This window comes from Aquarana catesbeiana, linkage group LG02, assembly GCF_042186555.1.
Source record: "Aquarana catesbeiana isolate 2022-GZ linkage group LG02, ASM4218655v1, whole genome shotgun sequence".
Lineage (NCBI taxonomy): Eukaryota > Metazoa > Chordata > Amphibia > Anura > Ranidae > Aquarana > Aquarana catesbeiana.
This window is the reverse complement of record NC_133325.1, coordinates 665,289,965-665,309,862: the sequence shown is the minus strand read 5'-3', so window position 1 is coordinate 665,309,862 and position 19,898 is coordinate 665,289,965. Positions and strand designations below refer to the sequence as shown.

Here is a 19,898-nt window from a genome sequence, read left to right as displayed (position 1 = left end):
CGCTTTTATTTTTGGAGCTACCTGATATACACGCATTGGATATAGCATTAAACCTGCCTGTGACTTCTGCCGAATATCATCGAGAACGTTATCCTCCGACACTTCTGTTAACCCTATTCTCTCAGCCCTTTTACGTACTTTAATGCAAAAGATCTCTGATGAGAGGAAACCTCTGAGAAGGAGCAAAGATAAGAGGAGATAGAACGTCGGACTGTCAATTAGGCCCTCCTTCGGGGTGGTCGGTGAATGACCGTGATCTGCAATCAAGACATGCACGAGAGTAGTCATAGCTCCCATGATGTAGCTTGCAATCAAAGAACACTCTCCCCCGCAGACATCATCATCGCCTCCTCCAACGTTTCCACAGAGGAACTGCAACGCACACTGTGAGGACTTCTCTGGAGCACTTGGAACCCTGCCACTACAGCTTCTGGCCTTTCACAGGGCTATTTGGGTTCGCCATAACACTAATGACACTGAAGACGAACACAAAAACAGGTGGATCCGCGGTGATAGAGGTTTGAGAAGCTACCTGTTTTTGTCTGATCTCTGGGGATTCAGCGGGACTCATCCCAACATCTCGAGAACCCAAACTAGGGGTGAAGTAACTTAACTTAGTTAGGATGTTAGTAATTATATGTAGCTTATGTTGCGGTTATACTCTAGCTGACCTAGACATGAATAGACTGCAGAGGGTTTTAAGTATCTACTGTAGGGTAGATTAACAGGTGGGGATTATGTAAGCTCAAGTTAGTTTAATTTCTTTATCATATTAAGGTGTGTATCTCACCCACTTGTATACCCTGACCTGCTCTTCCTCACTTCCCCCTGGGTATCTGTTGCCTTTATATTACAGATCTTTCCCTCCTCTCTCTTATCCCATTAACTACCCTCTTTCTATCCTCCTCAGGTTTCTCTACCACGCTATTCTGCCTACCAACCCCTTCTCTCTTTTCCAAACCTAATTGCCTTTCCCCCCCTCTCTCTACCCCGAGATTAAGGAAGGGCCGCTGAGGATGCACAGGGGGTTATAATGTATATTTATCATATGCTCACATGCAAAGCTCGATGGTGTCTAATATTAGGCTTTTGTGTTGTCCAATGAGTGAGTTATCATTACGGTTCTTGTCTCTTTGACGAGTTTTTGGGTTTTTCTTCTTTTGTTTTTTCATTGTTATGTTTATTTTTAAGAACAGGATGCAAGTACGCTCTGTCTGTTGCCCAATGCAGGCTCCCCGCCCTCTCACTTGTAGTGGGGTGCACTGACATGCACAACCACTAGACGATCTTCTTGGACCAAGACGGTACACACACCCTGTGGTTTCCGTCCGTTCTCTCTACCCCACACAGCAGTCCTGATAGGACTTAGGCTGACACTCCAGAACTGTTTCTCCCTAGGTGGATTAGTATTCCTATATCCATCTCTGGTTTGATTTATCTGTCCCTCTATCTCTTTTCTACCTGCTTTTCCCTATCAATTGTTCTATCCCTTCCTTTTTTACCCCCACCTGCTTTTCTGCTCCTCTTAGTCCTCTCCACCTTCATACGCTGAGATACACCTCTTGTCTGACCCCCCCCCCCCCCCCCCTTTTTTTTTTTTTTTTTGTTAGCTCCGCCCTCGTCCTCCCGTCTGAGGGGGAAAGGGTCTTAAAACTAGGGGAGGCCTATATTGTCCTCTGCTGGTGGGTCGGCCCGATTTCCCTGCCCGCCTGCAAGGATGCAGCATAGCAAGGCTATCAGTGCTCCCCTGTCACTGAAGTGCATTTCTTTGAATGTAAAGGGTTTGAATTTGCCTGAAAAAAGATCGCAAGTCCTTTCATCTCTGTCTAAACATAGAGCTCACTTCATATTTCTTCAAGAGACCCATTTTCGATCGGATGCCGTGCCCAAATTATCTAACCACATATATCGCCAGGCATTTCATGCCACTAATGCTGAAGCCAAGACCAAAGGTGTCTCTATACTAATTGCCAGACATGCTAACTTCCTCATTACAGACTCCCTTATTGACCCAGAGGGTAGGTACATTTTTCTCAAGGGTACTTACGCCTCAAAACCACTGACGTTAGCTAACATTTACAGTCCAAACGACCAGCAGGTCTCATTCTTTCAAAAAGTATGTGACCAATTAGCAGCCTTCCAGAAGGGAGTGGTCCTAATGGGGGGGGGACTTCAACATACCATTAAACCCCCTGCTAGACTCTTCCACGGGAGCCTCCAACGTAACATACAAAGCACTGAGACGGATCAAGCTAAACTTACAACACCTGACTCTACATGACACTTGGCGCACTATGTCACCTTTGGTAAAGGATTATACATTCTACTCGGCACCCCATCAAAAGTACTCAAGGATAGACTACTTCTTCCTCTCACAGGCAGATCTATCATATCTAAAGGAAGCAACAATAGAACCTATGTTCTTATCAGACCACCATCCGATCACGGTAACTCTCACCTTCCCAGAAGTAGAAACAAAGTCGAAAATCTGGCGTCTGAACCCATCCCTAATTAAAGAAATCCCTACAATAGAACACATTCACACGTGCATCCGTCAGTATTTCCAGGAAAACACAAGCCCAGAGGTATCTCCAATCTCTTTATGGGAGGCTCATAAGTGTGTAATCCGGGGCGAATTTCTGGCCTTAGCATCGAAACTTAAAAAATTGCAGCAAGAGACCATCAACTCCCTTATCCAATCGATTAAAACGCTGGAAACAACCCACAAACAGACTCAAGCCCAATCTACACTTCAGGACCTAACACGTTCCCGGTCTCTCCTTTTGGAGGAGCTGGGTAGACGTACGAAAAGACGTTACATTCTTGGCCAGAGGATCTTTTATGAGCATGGCAACAAGTGCGGCCGTCTGTTGGCCCGCTCAGTTCAAGCCTCTAAATCTTCCTCCAAGATTCACTCCTTGCGCAACAACAGGGGAGATCTCCTGGTCAAGAATGAGGACATTGCCAAAGAATTTGAGAGATACTACTCCAAACTTTATAACTTAAAGACCGACCACATCTCCCAAACCACACCCGAAGTACGCGCACATCTAATTAAAGACTTTCTTTCCTCCTTCAGCCCCTCTCCCATGAGATCTCAACAAGCTTTAGCCCTTGAAAGTGAAATATCCATCACGGAAATAGAAATAGCTGTTAAACAAATGAAGGCTGGGAAAAGCCCAGGCCCCGATGGCTTTCCACTTTAATATTACAAATCCTTCTCAGAGAGTTTATTCCCCAGACTTTTGACGACCCTCAATAGTTTTTCAGATTCGCACTCCCGACCGAATGAGATGCTTAGAGCGCATATTACCGTAATTCCCAAAGAAGACAAAGACCCATCATTAGTGACAAATTATAGACCAATTTCCCTACTAAATGTAGATATAAAAATTTATGCAAAGGTCCTAGCTAATCGATTGATGCCCCTCATCCCAGAACTCATCTCCCCAGACCAGGTGGGGTTCGTCCCTGGAAGAGAAGCCAGGGACAACACGATTCGTACCCTTAACCTACACCATTGGCTTGCTTCAACTAAATCACAAGGCTTCTTTCTGTCACTGGACTCCGAGAAGGCGTTCGACAGGGTGGCCTGGGATTATATGCGAGAAACTCTCCTAGCCATCGGTCTGGGAAGCCGTATGCTTGCGTATATCATGGCCCTATACTCGAATCCCACAGCGGCGGTGAGGACCAACGGCTACCTGTCGAGCGCCTTCTCCATCAATAATGGCACACGCTAGGGGTGTCCGCTTTCCCCCCTAATCTATATACTAACCCTGGAACCTTTTCTTAATAAACTTAGACTAAACCCAGACATCCAGGGTGTAACGGTGAATAAAAGGGAATTTAAAGTAGCAGCGTTCGCCGACGACATTCTACTTTCCATGAGAGCTCCCAGAACGTCCCTTCCGAACCTGCTTAGAGATCTATCCGAGTTTGGAAAAATTTCAAACCTTAAAATAAATTACACAAAATCCCATGCCCTTAATGTGACTTTGACAACTCAAGAAGTTGACCACTGCCGGGAGTCATTCCCATTTCACTGGGAGAAGAGGGCAATTACCTACTTGGGAATCAAGATCCCCACGAAAATGTCCGAACTTTATCCTTTGAACCACCACGCGGCTCTTCTTAGAGTCCAAAAACTCCTAAAAGAGTGGGCAACTTTAAATGTGTCGTGGTTCGGGCGAGCAGCGTTGCTCAAAATGATGATCCTGCCCCGATTGCTATACATGATGCAAGCGGTCCCGATCCTCCTACCAGCTGGCTTTTTCTCTTCCTATAGAAAAGCGTGTTCTGCTTTTATCTGGAAAGACGCTCCTCCCCGTATCAAATTCACACGTCTGACACTGGCCAAACAGAGAGGAGGTATAGGTTTGCCAGATCTACATAAATATTATTTAGCCTGCCACCTTACCAGGATCGCAGATTGGAACATCCATGCTAGTGAGAAAGCGTGGGTCTTCCTAGAGAAAGCCTTTTCAACTCGTCCCTTGCATTTACTACCTTGGCTGCATCCAAGCAGCTGGCCACAGATCCTATCTACACACCCACTTATCCATCCTTCTCTCAGTGCATTTAAGAGGACGAGCCGGACCGCGAATCTCACTACTACCCCGGGCCCTCTGACAACATTAAGAGGGAACCCGGCATTCCCACCTGGGGAGCTTAACTCTTTCCTGCGTAAGGAATGGCCTTTTGATGAGGTTCTGGCCCAGCAGTTCTATAGCGATAACAAACCCATCACATTAGAGAAACTCAAAACAATGTCAGTGTCGTCCACTTTCTCGTTCTGGACCTATAGACAAATCAGGCACTTCTTAGAAACTCAAGCACACCAGGCGTGCTGGTCGCGACCCCTAACCCCGTTCGAGACCCTTTGCCAACACAAAACCCAACAACGACATCTAATCTCACTCATCTACTCGCTTCTTTCAGAAGACCTTGATCATTCCCCAGCCCCGTCTCAGACATCGTGGAACAACGAAATGCAAGCACATTTGACAAATGAGGACTGGACCACAATCCATGAATATGCTCATAAGAGCTCACTGAATGTGGCCATTCAGGAAAATGGCTACAAGTTTGTCACTAGGTGGTATAGGACCCCCTCCTGGCTCCACAAGTTTTCGGCCGATATTCCTGACACCTGCTGGCGTTGTGAACGGGAGGTGGGTACTATGCTCCACGTATGGTGGACATGTGAAAAACTTCAACCGTTTTGGAAACAGGTCCATGACCTCATTTCTCAGGTCACCACATTTTCCCTCGATTATACTCCAGCTCAATTCTTCCTACACCACACCTCACTTTCCAGGAAAACATACTACAAGTCCCTAGCCATGCACATGGTAAACGCAGCAAGATCATGCATCCCTAAACACTGGCGCTCCACGAGCATACCGACAATCAGAGAATGGTTCTCAAGAATATCTATGATCAGGGATATGGAGGAACTGATCCACATAGCTCAAGACAGAATGCACAAATTTTCAATTATATGGGCTTGCTGGTCCCACTTCACGACCACAGACAAATACCGTCATTACACCCAATAAAAATATTGGGGGAGGTGTACGCCGAACCTTGGGTGGTCCACGGCGGGTGGGCGAGGAGCGGAGAATTCCTAAGATCTTCCCCGTGTCTGTGTCTTCCCCCTCTACTTTTCTCTTTTCTTAGCTCTAATCCCCTGTCTTTAAGTTTATAGCTTCTCTCTACCCCCTGACTGTTTGGAAACGTGGGTAAATCATTGGTTTCCCTCTGGAAACAGACACTTAGTCTAATGAGGGAGCTCGGTACTACATACACCCTCCAGGACCCGAGCGGACTGATGGGGTTCCTGCCCGGTAATGTTGGTTTACAAGCACTGGTTTAATAGGCTCTCCTGCCCCCTGTATTTCGCAGGGGGCGGAAGAGGGGGGAGGTGAAAATTGAGAGTACGATCCTTCGCCCTCAGGCGCTATGTATGCACTAACTAATGGAAAGAGCGCCTTGATAAACCGGGAGGAGGCCTCTAAGCAATTTCAAACTTGATTGCCTCACATTTTGATATATGTACCCCATTGTTTCCCCCTTTTCCTTTGTAATGATTCCTTTTTGTTTGTACTTATTTTCGTCTGTACAAATACATGTAAACTTAAACGTGATACAGTTGTTTATCTTGCAAATTTTGAATAAAATCTTTATGGAAAAAAAAAAAAAAGTAGCAGTGACATCATCACTGTGCTGTACATAGCCTGTGCAGAGAGCAGTACTGTGGGAGAAACCCAGCAGACAAGCTGCCTGCAGAAAATGACAGAAAGGGGCGTAGACAAGACTAGTCATCCTGCACAAGGAGAGAGAGCAGTAGAGACTGGTCTTTATTATAGGAAGTTCCTGCACAGAAGGAACGTTTCACACTAGATTACTGTACAGCTCTGAAAGAAATACACAGAGCACACCAAGATTTAAGGAAGAATACACATGCCTCTTGTATTTAGACAATATTTGCTTATCCTGGAGTTCAGCTTTGAACAAGAAAAGCTTCAGAGAATGGGGCGAGGTGGTCAGAAGAAAGCTGTCTCTGGCTAACAATTAGAGCTGAGCTTGGGCATTTTCTGTAGTCATCTTTATCCTAAATTCTGAACTCCTGTTTTTTTTTGCACTCCAATAAGCTGCATGCCAGGTGACAAGACCCATGAGCAGCAGGGTGGAGAAGTACCTGGACCTGCAGCTCATTGGAGTACACAAAGGCTGGCGTTCAAAAGGCGCCCAAGCTCATTTCTAGAGCCAATCTACCAGCAGTTTGGAAGGAAACCCATATAAACTCAAGGATGAACCTGCAAACTCCATGCAGAAAGTGTAATAAGAAATATGCCACTGCTCCAGGTGGGCCTGCCAGTACAATCCACAATTTCCATGCAGATAGTGACTGAGATTTGAAGCAAGACCCTGATGCTGCAAGGCAATAGTGCTAACCACTAAGCCATCGTGCCACCCATTTTCTGATAAACAGTACCTCTTCAGAATGTTTAGTTAAATTATAACCAAAGACAAAACTTTTTTTTTTGTCTTGGGTAGAGTAGAGAGGGATTAGAACCCCTATCAGGTTTTTATTGCTGTCTTTGTTCCTGTTAGGGAAGTTCACCCTCTCTATTTGTCCTATTTACCTATTTGCCTCTTACTTCCTGTTTTGGCTATGGGACAAGAAGTGAAGGGAAATCTCCACAATGGCACACAGATGGCAAAAATAAAACTAAAAGGGGTTAAAACCCTCCCTTACTCTATCCAACATGAACAAAAAAAGTTTTAAGCTAAAGAGCCTTCTGTGTGCAGCAGTCCCCCCCCCCCCCCCAATACTTACCTGAGCTCCAGCTAGATTCAGCGATGTTGTAGGAGTGTCTCTGCTGTCCGGGACTCCCCTCCTCATTGGCTGAGACAGCAGCGTGGCTCCATTGGCTCCCGCTGCTGTCAATAAAAGTCAGTGATCCTATGAGTAGAGAAAGGGGGCGGGACCATGCTGCTGCTCTGTGTCTGAATGGACACAAGGAGCTGTGGCTCGGCTCGGGTGCCCCCAAAGTAAATGGCTTGCTGTGGTGGCACTCAACAGGAGGGAGGGGCCAGAAGCACAGAAGAGGGACCCCAGAAGAGGAGGATCTGGGCTGCTCTTTGCAAAACCACTGCACAGAGCAGGTAAGTATGACATGTCTGTTATTTTTAACTACAATAAAATGAGAATTTAGTAGCACTTAAATTGCAGGGTCACTTTAAGGCCTCTTAACATGGGATGCCTAAAAAATTCCACTTTTGGGGCATTCAGGCAGTTTTTTTTTTAGAATGATCTAAATGCAGATCATTGTGTTTAATGAGCTTATACACACAGATGCGTAATCTTCCACTGCTTATAGATCAGTAAGAAAATGCACAAAAATTGCTTTGCTGATCAGTATTCTTATACTTGTATACCACCTTCCCTTGATTAAAAAAAAAATAGAATTTTTCTTTACGCGTGTGTACATGTACATGTGAATACGTGTAAATATGTGCAAGTGCTATACAGCCCATCCTCGCATTTTTTTTTAGTCAGGAATATCTGATGTTTATACATTAGTACCACGTGCAAGAACACAATAGCTTTCCCCCACCAACCTTGATTGTGTTGATAGGGGGATCGAGCAATTTTCTTTGTGTCATCTATGGCCTACTTAAAGCGGAGTTCCACCCAAAAGTGGAAGTTCCGCTCATCTGATTCCTCCCCCCCTCCGGTGCTACAATTGACACCTTTTGGGAGGGGAGGGGGGAGCCTCAGCCGCGGCTATTGACGTCACAGCTGGGGCTCCCTCCTCCTTCCACTGTTGCCGGGCCAGTAAGAGAGAGGAGCCTCGCGCATGCGCTGTAGGGTTCCCAGCGTGAAGCTGAAAGGCTACACTGCTGGGTTCCCTTACCCGCAATGGCAGCGGCAGCACCTCGACAGCTGATGGAAACATCAGCTGTGGTGCCGACATTGCTGGACTCCAGGACAGGTAAGTGTCCGATTATTAAAAGCCAGCAGTTGTAGTATGTGTAGCTGCTTGCTTTTAATTATTTTTTTTGGGTGGACCTCCACTTTAATACTAAACGCCATGAGCTCCTGATAATGATCTCAAGCCAGGTAATTGCAAGTGGTCACATAATCAGGAAAGTCAGATCCTGATTTCATGTGTATCTTATAATCACAAAATTAGCAGCTGTGTCCAGACCCATAACCAGCATTCATGACTACCTGGTGGAATGGTAGCTGCTCAGACTGCTATGGATTAAGCCTCCATGATCTGCATTGCATCACAATGGTGTACCTGTCAGAGAATTAGACTGTTTACCTAAAATCTCAAGTTGTAGATGTTGTAATGGAGGAACTCACTGGGTGACGTCATAGGGGGTGGGGCCAGGGCAGACATCCAGCAAGGCAGATGCTAATCACCTTGCTGTGTGCAGACAGTGCAGGACATCGGAGGATCAGGTGGGTGAAGAGGACTTCACATCTCCTATACTTGTATATAATGTATGCCCATTGATGAACTTCTGATTGTTGTCCTTTTCAGAATCATGGGGAAAGTTCTGTTCTGGTTTTTCCTGGCTGGAGTTTGCTGTTCACTAGCTGTAAGTTTGTTTAATGTTTGTTGTAACTTGTTCTTATGTTTTCCTAGCAATGCATTGTGCAAAAGAACATTTTGTAATAACCAACTTTTAACCATTTCAGAGCAATCAGGGTCCAGTTACACTGGTGAATGTGTGTTATACTTAGTGTAGCATGCATGTTCTGGTGTGTGCTGTTTGATCCATTTTTAACTTTTTTCTTTCTTCCTTCTTCCCCTTCCCTTTTATTTTTTTTTATTTTTTTTTTCTCATGAAGTGCATTGCAAACATTTTTTTTTTTTTTTGCACACAACAATGCAGCATGTTGGTGGGAACTGAAACAATAGGACATAAGGAAAATCACCTTGTCTATGTGTTGGGCATTTGGTACGAAATGGGCCCTAAATGTTACACACTGTCCATTTTTTTTTTTTTTTTTTTTTTTTTTTTTTTTATTAACCCTTCCATGCTCTATCAGAAAAAAAAAAACTATTTTGTTATTGACTATGTTCTGCTGGGGAGATTTCCCTTTTATTCCTGCCTTGGAGACATAACTGGAAATGGGAGGAAATCATCCTAAAAGTAAGGAGAATGCCCTCTTAGATGTCACAGAATGAAGTGTCCCCATTGAAAGTTTTACCCTCAGATGAGCGCTCTAAAAAACATGGATTTCCAATTTCTTTCCATGTCACTCATGGTGGTAACCAGAAAAAAATAAACAAGATGAATTTCCTCATTAGGTATACCGCTATTAAAACTTGACAGGGAGGGGTTCTAACCCTTCTCCACTCCATCCAAATCTAAAAAAAAAAAAAAAAAAAAAGTATGCCTTTTGAATATAATTTAAAGTGAAACCAATAAATATTGCTGCTTTTTTGTCACCAGATTCACGTGTACTGTAGGATTCCAGTCCATGCAGCATCGATTTTATTTATTTTCCACCTGGTGCCTCCATGGCAGCATACATATGGTGTACTCTGCCATGGATAGGCACCAGGAAAGGAAAATTACAGAAAGGCGAGTATTCCATTTTCTGTTATTGCCGATGACCAGGAATAAGCTCATGCGTGTTGGGATATGGGGTGTATGCGGAATGCCTCCACCGCCTATGACTGACCACCCACTTTGAAGGCTTCTCGGTAGAATAGCTCCTCAGGCAGGTTCAAAATTGTGTCCAAACACATCTCAGCTCATCCGTACTAATGGACCCCCCAACTCTGAAAATGGTTGTCAATAGTGTTGTGCCACCAACCTGGTGACCAATTCTGTCAAATTTGTTGTGCTTGCTATGTTACAAGACTTTGGCTTGTTAGGGGAGGTTGTAGGTTTCGTAGTGACATATTATTTATTTTTTATTTTTTTGCAGTAGGTCCAATAGGTGATGCTGCATTGGCCAGATGTGCTTTCTCTCAGACCACAAGACCCTGCAGGGAGATGTGGACGTGGCATCTGCCTATATTTCACTTGCTCATGACCTGTAAGATCAGAAAGGATCCCACATTTGGGCTGGTGAATCTTTTAATACAAAAAATGCTGCAAAGCATTTTGGGTGGTGATTGCTACAGATCAATGGGAATTCAGAGGCTATATTTATGAACCTAGACATCCACTGCAGATATTCTAGGTGTTTTATGTTAAATTATATTTGTGTGTATATCCATACATTTAATACAAAGAATAGGATACTCTAATAGCTTAATTTAATGATAAATTGCAGGGCATAGCACTGTGCAGTAAGCATGTTTGCCTTGGGTTACTGAACTTTATTGCTGTTTATGTTAGTGTGTGTGTGTGTGTGTGTGTGTGGTGAAAATGTAAGTCCTGGAATGGACTGTTAAAAAAATGCTCAGGAGCACTGTTTTAGTGGAGAAATCAGTTGTCAGGCCACAGTGCTGGTCTTTTCCTCCAAACAGATTCCCATAACCTTTTCAGAATTTCCATGTAACAATGTTGCTTGACCGTTGTACAGTGTTCTATGAACTCGTAGTGAACTATCCCCTTGTTATCAAAAAACACACCAACATAAGCATTCCAAGGTTCTCACTATATCATCAGCATTTGCATCCGTCCTTCGCGTTTTTGGCTGCCCACTTGCGTCATCATGGACATCTTCCCGCTCTCCTTAAACCGCCTATGCAATTCACAACACTTGATTTCATCATGGGATGTTCACCATAACCTGTTGTAACAGAGATAAAGTTTCACTCGCACTTTTGCCAATTTTTACACAAAATCTGATATTCGTTTGTTGCTCCATATTCCTTAGCCAACTGGCCTGCATCCCAGGCTAGTGCAAGTTAGAAAATGTCAGAACACGCTTCAGTGCGAACAGCTGTGTGACTCGCTACCATAGTGCTATACCGCAGACATTCCGGGAATTAAATTGTCACACCGTGTGCGCGCACACACATTACAATTTTAAATTTGCAAACCTTTATTGTACCTGCAGCCTACCAATCCTTAGATGTGGTGGCTGTATCAGGTTATTTTTTTTTTTTTTTTAGGTTTGCTTTCTTCTGTTTTCCTGGTCACCCAGCCAGCAAGTGCATTGTGTTGCTCAAGCTCTCCAGCAGAATGTTTCAGTTTACTTGCCAGGTCACCAAGTTTAAAACAGAAGTGAAAAATCCAAGGAAACAAAACAAAAAAACAATGCAGCCACCATGGCTTGGCTGCAATATAATACATTTTTCGTTTTAGGGTTTAATACCACTTCAATGATGTAGACTGGTAGGTTAGAATGATACTAAAGGGTTTTTTTTTTGGGGTGTGTGTGTGTGTGTGTGTGTGTGTGTGTGTGTGTGTGTGTGTGTGTGATTTATTTTTTTTTGTTTAACCACTTCAATACCAGGCACTTACACCCCCCCCCCCCCCCCCGTCCTGCCCAAGCCAATTTTCAGCTTTCAGCGATGTCGCTCTTTATATGCCAATTGCGCGGTCACATTTTTTCCTCCTTCACTGATGGGCACTGATAAGACAGCACCAATGAGGTGGCACTGATGGGCATTGATAGGTGGCACTCATTATGGGCACTAATAGGGGACACTGAGGGGTACTTATGGGTGCTACTGGGCACTGATACGTGGCACTGATGGCACTGGCAGGCATTGCCATCTCCAGGGTGGCATACCTTGTGAGGTACTTTTTTTTTTTTTTTTCTTGTGTGCATCCCTGGTGGTCCTAGGCGGGCATCCATGGGGGGGGAGCTGCGCTCATAAACAATCAGCGGAGAGCCGCCAATTGGCTCTCCTCTACTCATGTCTGTCAGACGCAAGTGAGGAAAAGCCGATTAACGGCGCTTCCTGTTTACATCGTGATCAGCCATGATTGGACACAGCTGATCACGTGGTAAATAGCCTCTGTCAGAGACTCTTTACCGAGATCAGTGTAGCGGTGTGTCAGACTGACACGCCATACCACTGATCACCGGCAGTTAACCTGCTGGACGTCATATGATGCCCAGTCAGGCTAACTGAACCACCGCCTGGCCATCATCCTGCTATAGGCCGGACGGGAAGTGGTTAAAAATAACCTATTATACTTACCTGCTCTATGCAAGGGTTTTGCACAGAGCAGCCCAGATCCTTCTCTTGGGTCCCTCGCCAGTGCTCCTGCCCTCTCCTTTCTGCAGAGTGCCCCCACAGCAAACTGCTTGCTGTGAGGGCCGCTGCTCTGTGTGCATTCAGACACGGAGGCTTGGCCCGCCCCCTCTCTCTTCTCATTGGCTCACTGACTTTGACAGCAGTGGGAGCCAATGGCGGCTGCTGTGTTTCTCACCCAATCAGGAGGGAGAGTCCTGGACAGCCGAGTCTCTCGTGCAACATCAATGGATTGAGATGGGGATCAGGTAAGTATTAGGAGGGCTGCTGCACACTGAAGGGTGTTTTTGGGTTTTTTTTTTTTTTGTTTTTTTCTTGTTGTTTTTGTTTTTATCCTCATGCCTAAGTCCATTAAGATAAAAGGGGAACAAAAAAAAAACTTCTGCCTTTAGAACCCTTTTAAGTTTATTGGCTTCTATACACGGATAACATCAGGGCCATGCAGATTTTCCACACTACTTTTCTAAATTTCTACATTCAGCTGGAGCTAGATGCTATGCTCCTTATTCCCTCTTCTCTTTTTTTTTTTTTAATATCTTTACGTTCTTGAGATGTCTGTAAAACTCAGCAAAGAAATAAATATAGTATTTAAATTTTGGGATGCTTTTTTAAATTTTGGAAATAATATATAAATACTATTAAAATACACGGCCATGGGACTTGTTCTTGTGCATTTTAATTGGTAATAATTGAGTGTTGTGTTTGTAGCGGCAACTCAATTATGGCAATGGAGCTGATATATTTGGTTAATGATAATCTGAGTACAAAGTTTGGTGCAAGCTTTATGTATTGACTATGCTACAAACTTTTACTTGGTGGTGATGATAGCGTTGCAACCCTTTCTGCTATTTCGAGTAGGTTTTCAGAATAATGCAAATATTTGCATGTTTCACCGAAAATGTGCTGAAATGCCAAAGAGTAAAGGGCACTGATACCAAATGACAGTCTCATCAGGGTTTTGTATGTAGGCAGCAATATATGCTTTTTATAATCTGTTTGCTAAAGACTTTTAGGCTAAGCTTTGAAAAGTTCAGACCGCAGCAAGCTTCACTGCAATCTTTACATAAAGTGTTTGTGGAGTATAGTTGAGTAAATCCAGTTTGACTTTAGTAGCTTTTGAGACAGACTGGTATGCCCCGAGGACTAAGTAATCCACTAGTAGAGGGGTCTCCAAATTTTCTGAATAAGGGGCCAGTTTACTGTTCTTCAGACTTCCACTGTGGTCAGCGTGAGTAGAAAATGCCCTGGCATTAATGGGAGTAAAGAATGCCCCATCATTGGTATTAGGGGAAGGAATAGTGCCTAATCATTGGTGTCAGTGGTAAGAATAGGGCCACACAGTTGGTATCAGTGGAAGGAATAGTGTCCCATTGTTGGGGTCAGTGGTAGGAATTTTTTGGTATCGGTGACACGAACTGTGTATAAGGCAAACACAGTCTATGGCAGACGTTTGAAGTGAAGTATAGTGGGTTCAGCCACACGTTTGTTCTGGACGTCCATCCCTACCTTTTCCTCTCAGGAGTCTTTTTAACTATCCATCTTTTGTAACTGTCATCCTGGATAAGTGGATATAAAGTGTTTTGAGATATGTAATCCCTAAACAAAAAAAACAGACCGCACAAAACCAAATAGATATAAACTCAGCAGCTGAACACTGTAGGCCAATATGCAAAACCTAAAAGATGATTCACAAAATATAGCAGTGCAGCACTCAATAAAACATATATGCATGAAGTGTAAATATATAAAAAACGTATGAGGCAAAGTCCCAAAAATATCTCAGTCCGAGGTGATAAATAACTGCCCACTTGTAGAAAGGGAATCCCTCAGTTGGTAAAAAAGGGTGCAGTGATGGGATAAAATAGCGAGGGGCTTTGTGACGTCAGTACAGCCACCCATCTGGTTCGATTTTTATGCTTTACACTCCTGCACTGGGAATCAGTGCTATATTTGTTTTATTCAATAAATTTTATATTTTTCGTATGGAGAGCACTATGTCCTGTTATTTTGTTTCAACGTGACATATATCTACCGATGAGACTAATCTTGGGATACTACAAGTGGACCTTCATCTCCATAATTTACCCTGTGGAAGGGAATGCATTAGTGACCTTGCTGTTAGCGCAGAAGGTCTACTCAACAAGGTGAGCAGCCTAGAACCCTGGTGGAGGTACACAGTGGTGGTGATACACGAATGCATATTTTATCCTATCATTGCACCTTTTTTTTTTTTTTACCAACTGAGGGATTCCCTTTCTACAAGTGGGCAGTTATTTATCACCTCGGACTGAGATATTTTTGGGACTTTGCCTCATACGTTTTTTATATATTTACACTTCATACATATATGTTTTATTGAGCGCTGCACTGCTATATATTGTGAGATATGTAATCCCACCTTCTTGGCCAGTAAGTGTGGGGCTTCTGGGCAACTTTACAGGTTATTACCCCGGGATTTTGTCTTTTTTTTTTTTTTTTTTTTTAATTTTAAGACACTTCACTTGGCTGCCATCTTTAGCGCATGTACACTGAAGAAGCATAGGTTGCAAAACTCATCGGATTCCACACGCTTGCTATACCTATGTACAGCGGTGCTCAAACCAGCATCTGGTCTGCAGGGAGAGCAATGAAGAAAGCAATGAAGCTTTCCCATACAGTATGTACAAGAGAGGAGTGTGGAAGATATGACAGTGGGCAGTATGTACAGGAGAGGAGGGTATGACAGTGAGCAGTATGCAGTAGAGCAGTGTGGAGTGTATGACAGTGAGCAGTATGTGCCGTAGAGGAGTGTGTAGGGTATGACAGTGAGCGGTATGTACAGGAGAGGAGTGGGGAGGGCTTTAAAGCAAGTAGTGTGTGTGTGTGTGTGTGTGTGTGTATGTATGTGTGTGTGTGTGTGTGTGTGTGTATATATATATATATATATATATATATATATATATATATATATATATATATATATATATATATATATATAATTTTCACACACAGTATATCTATGTGTGTGGGAAATGCATGCAAAAATTGCATACTTTTGCAACATGCACAGAAATGCGCTGCCCTTTAGCAGTGCCATTAATCGTTGATGGCACCCATATATCTGCAAACGGTCATTCCAATCCTAATGGTGCCACAGCACCCTGTGGTTTAGTGTAGCACACTTTTGAAAATGATTCAAGGACTTCTTGTCTGTGTTGCTTGCGCGTAGGGCAGCCCATTGAACTGAACGGGCTGCCCCCTGTACGTGACAAATACATCCATGCTTGGTCGCACCTGTATTTGTGAACTGAGTCTAACAGAGTAAACACAGAATAACAATCCTCTATAAACATAAATTATTCGCTAAATAATCAGTGTTCATACTATAGTGCTACTATGCAAATAGCTGTGAACACTGCGTGCCCGCTCTGTTTATGGAGGATTGTTCTTTTGTATATAGAATGTTTAGTTTATGTGGTGAGTTTACACTTTTTATTGTACAGAGTTTGGATAACACAGGATTAATTGGAATGGTCATAAATTACATTCACATTATCTGGACATACACAGAGTGATTGGGGGATGCTTATGCAGTGATGTGTGCCTGATTGGGAAATAGGGAGACTGCAGACTTAGTCGGCTCCCCCCCATGCGCACACACACACTCACCTACTCTTCTGACCCTACTTGTCAGTATCTCATGTCCTGCAAACAAATCTGTTCTGTATCCTGACATAAAAGACTACCTGCTTAGCTGTACCAACTTTCCTCAGACCACAGCTCAGCTCACCTCCCTCACCTCCCATCGGCTGTGCTCTGGCTTCTCGGTGATCAGAGTGCTGGAGGGCATAGTGCGAGTGTGCAGGAGATCGCTGGGGGAGACTGAAAGGATATTCAGCTCTTCTAAATACATACACCGCCCGGCAGTGTATGTATTTAGATGCAATGATGTTGCTGCTGACAAAGCCCAGGACTGAGCTGTAGCAGGACAGATTACAGTTGGCAAACATTGGCCCGGGGTGACCGGGCCCCTCGTGACCCTGGGCCCCTTACATGTGTATGGGCTGTCCCCCTGACTATATCTGCGGAGGAGGAGTGTTATCCAACTAGGACAGGATATGGTAGGATTACAGTATATCTCCCCCTCTCTTCTCCATAGGTGGGAGGTGTTCTGTAGTCTGAGAAAGATTAGACTTGTGATAACTGATAAGTTCTGTCTGTACTGAACTATTTATGAGCTCCCTGGATTTTTGCCAGAATCAAAGGTATTTTGCACTTTTTTGTACTAATATAAGAAATTTTTAACAGAAGAAAAGAGAACATGTAATACACGTTGGGGTTTACATCTGTTTAAGCAATCCATGCCAATGTCACAATATACCTAGTTATATGTGAAGTAAGCCACGGGATTAAGCAACATAATGCACAAAGAAGAGAAATAAAACATTGCTTATCAAATGTCAAGGTTCTTGTTTTTCCTTGTGGCTCAGTCCCAGTTTAACTTGGTTTACAATCTAATCTACAAAACAGATGACACCCTAAATATTACCTTAGATTCATAGCTTTGTGACATAATATTTACTAAAGCAATGTAAAGGGCAATAGTGTGCACTTGCACATATTAAGCAGATTGCAGCTTTCAGCTTTAGTGTAGTCAGATCAGTTACTGACCTTTTGCAAACTGATGTTTGACTTATTAAAGAACCTGATCTAAATTGAAATGTGGGATTGAGAGGTAGATGGAAGAGTAGTTAATGTGCAAATTGGAAGCCCTTGCATCAGATACCTTTTTACAAAATCAACAATAACTTTTTAAAGTGCCTACAACCCCAAAAAAGGCTAGCTGCTTGGTTTGGCAAAACATGTGTTCACTCTGCTGAATTGCTAACCAGCAGTATCCTTCTGCATTTGTAGCCTCAACCCTCTATCTATTAAAGGCCATCATAGTGGAAGTACTCTATTGCACCTAGTCCAGTAGGGGATGTAGTGTCTGTCATGTGATGTGATTTCATATAAATGCTGGCAATTTTATCTTGTATTGGGAGATTCTGCACTGATGTATGGATAGGTGTATCGGCCAGTTATTCTGTAACCTGCAGATTGTGATTTGCAACTACCAGTATTACAAATTTAACTATTCTGTGCGTGAGTAAGATGGAACTCTATTGAATACACTACATATATCCTGCAGCATACCTCCCAACTTTCAAAGTTGCTTGAGAATGAGGGACGCTTTGGGGAGGTAGAAGCCTACGGTCTCCCCATCCACGACTTACCTTTTGCCTCCCCATTCCCTTTTTTTTTTTTTTTTTCACTTCTTCGTTACAGTACAGTAAAGATTGCTGGCAAGCGGTGTCTGTACCTGGGGCACCAGGTGAGAGATGCAGGGCATGTGCCCCAAGTATCGGGAGCTCTGCAGAGAGGCGATGCCTCAGCCACCAGAGCAACCCGGGAGGGGCACCACTGAAATCTGTGAGGGAGCGCACTCTGAGCCTTGATTCGCCGAGACTTGCATCAAATCCCGGGACAGTCCTGCCAAATCTGGCAAACCCTTGCATGATGAAGGCACTTGGTGCCCTGAAATGTTGCATACATTGTAAACAATAAATGGCTTGTAGGAGTCTGTTGCCCTCCTACTGTCCTGAATTTGTAAATGTCTAAATATATTATGCATGCACTTCCTGCCCCAAGTTTGTTGGCTTTGAAACCAAAGAAAGAGGAAATCGAGAGAGAGGGACTCAGCCACATATCCTGTCCATGTTGCTAGATCTTTGACCAGAAGAGACTATTAAAGTATTTCTATGATCTAATGGCATACCTGTAGCTGCTGAGTGTATATTTATGTTTATTACAAACCTATCTATAAATATGAACCAACCATGATGTTATAATGGCTAGCAACTGCATGGAAAGTATTCACCTAGACAGTTAACATCTATATAAGGGACACTAGATCCCACTGCTTATGCCCAAAGCTTTTTCTAAATGGCAGACCCCACCCAGCATTCTGCCAGCCACGATTTTCCTGGACACCGCTGCTGACCTCTTCACACCACCTTCTTTTGGTTTTGGCATATTTGACCATCTTTATTTACCAGGATGATGTAGTCCTGTGCATGCATCAAGAGGTTGCCGCCAATGCTCAGTGTTTATTTAACCTGCAAATTTCCTAAATTTTTACTCGACCATAAAGTTTATTTTGTTAGGGCTCACAGACTGATTCATACGTAAAATTGTGTAATTTGTAGGGGGCCATACAAACCCTGATCGCAAAGGGCAAACATGATCTCAAAAGAATGAAATTACCAGAGGAAGTGGAATATTTTGTTGAATTCAGTATTGTTTATTGGGTAGTTGATTGCATTTTTAAAGAAAGTGAATTTTAAAAATGTCCACATCCCGAGAAAGGATGATTAAATGGTTACTGATCACCACTGAAAGTTGTATTTCAGGGGTCAGCAACCTTTTTCCACTTGAGGGTCGGATACAATGTTTGTGAATGCATGGAATGCCGCGTTCACCTGCTAATAAATGAAGATAATATTAATCCTAACATAGTAATGTAGCAAGGTCCCAGGCCTCCTTTGATCTAATGAGAACCTCCAGGGCCAGGGATAGCTGACATCCTTCTTTATGTAGAGGGTTGTGAGGTATGGTGGGTGCAGAGTAGTTAGTTATTGGGAGCCACACAATTCTTGAATGCAAAAGAAAGTTTATTTCTCTTAACAAACTTTATTTGGGGAGAGGAGGTTAGGGCCAGGACACCCTTTAGGTAGTTGCAAGATTAATTGGCAGACTCTGAGACTTCAATAGGAAGACAGCCATGCAGTGAAAGGCATCCAGCAAGACGCCACATCTGCATGTGCAGGAAGGCTGTCTCCTATGGTAACAGTTCCTAACACAAATGTAACAGTTCTTTCACTATCACTCCTTCAGCCCACTGAGCTCCCGGTCTCTCACTAGACCCACTGATTCACTGCCACTGAATCCCTTGAGCTCCTCCAATCTTCACGGTGGTATCTTCCTCAAGCGTCTCCCCCGCTTCTCTGCTGCATCCATAACTTGGCACTCTAGATACCTCTCAAGCTTCACCCTGGTTGGTGAGAATGCTGCTCCAGTACTTGCTTCGGTTACTCACTGTGGTCCCTGGTAACAAGGTGGTTGGTCCCTTAGTGGCAACAGCTTCCCTTCTACCTCCAACCATGACAGGTTCTCTGGCCGGCAGAA

At 43.7% G+C, this 19,898-nt stretch overlaps 1 protein-coding gene across 1 annotated transcript in view; it reads left to right on the top strand.

Annotated features, from left to right (window-relative positions):
* Window positions 1-8,883: 8,883 nt before the first annotated feature.
* The window catches only part of SERPINF2 (serpin family F member 2), a 92,260-nt gene continuing 81,245 nt past the window's right edge, over window positions 8,884-19,898 (top strand). The window contains exons 1-2 of the mRNA XM_073616623.1: window positions 8,884-8,980; window positions 9,063-9,120. Of these exons, the coding sequence (XP_073472724.1) occupies window positions 8,931-8,980; window positions 9,063-9,120 (108 nt within the window). The 5' untranslated portion in view covers window positions 8,884-8,930. The remainder of the gene's footprint in view (window positions 8,981-9,062; window positions 9,121-19,898) is intronic.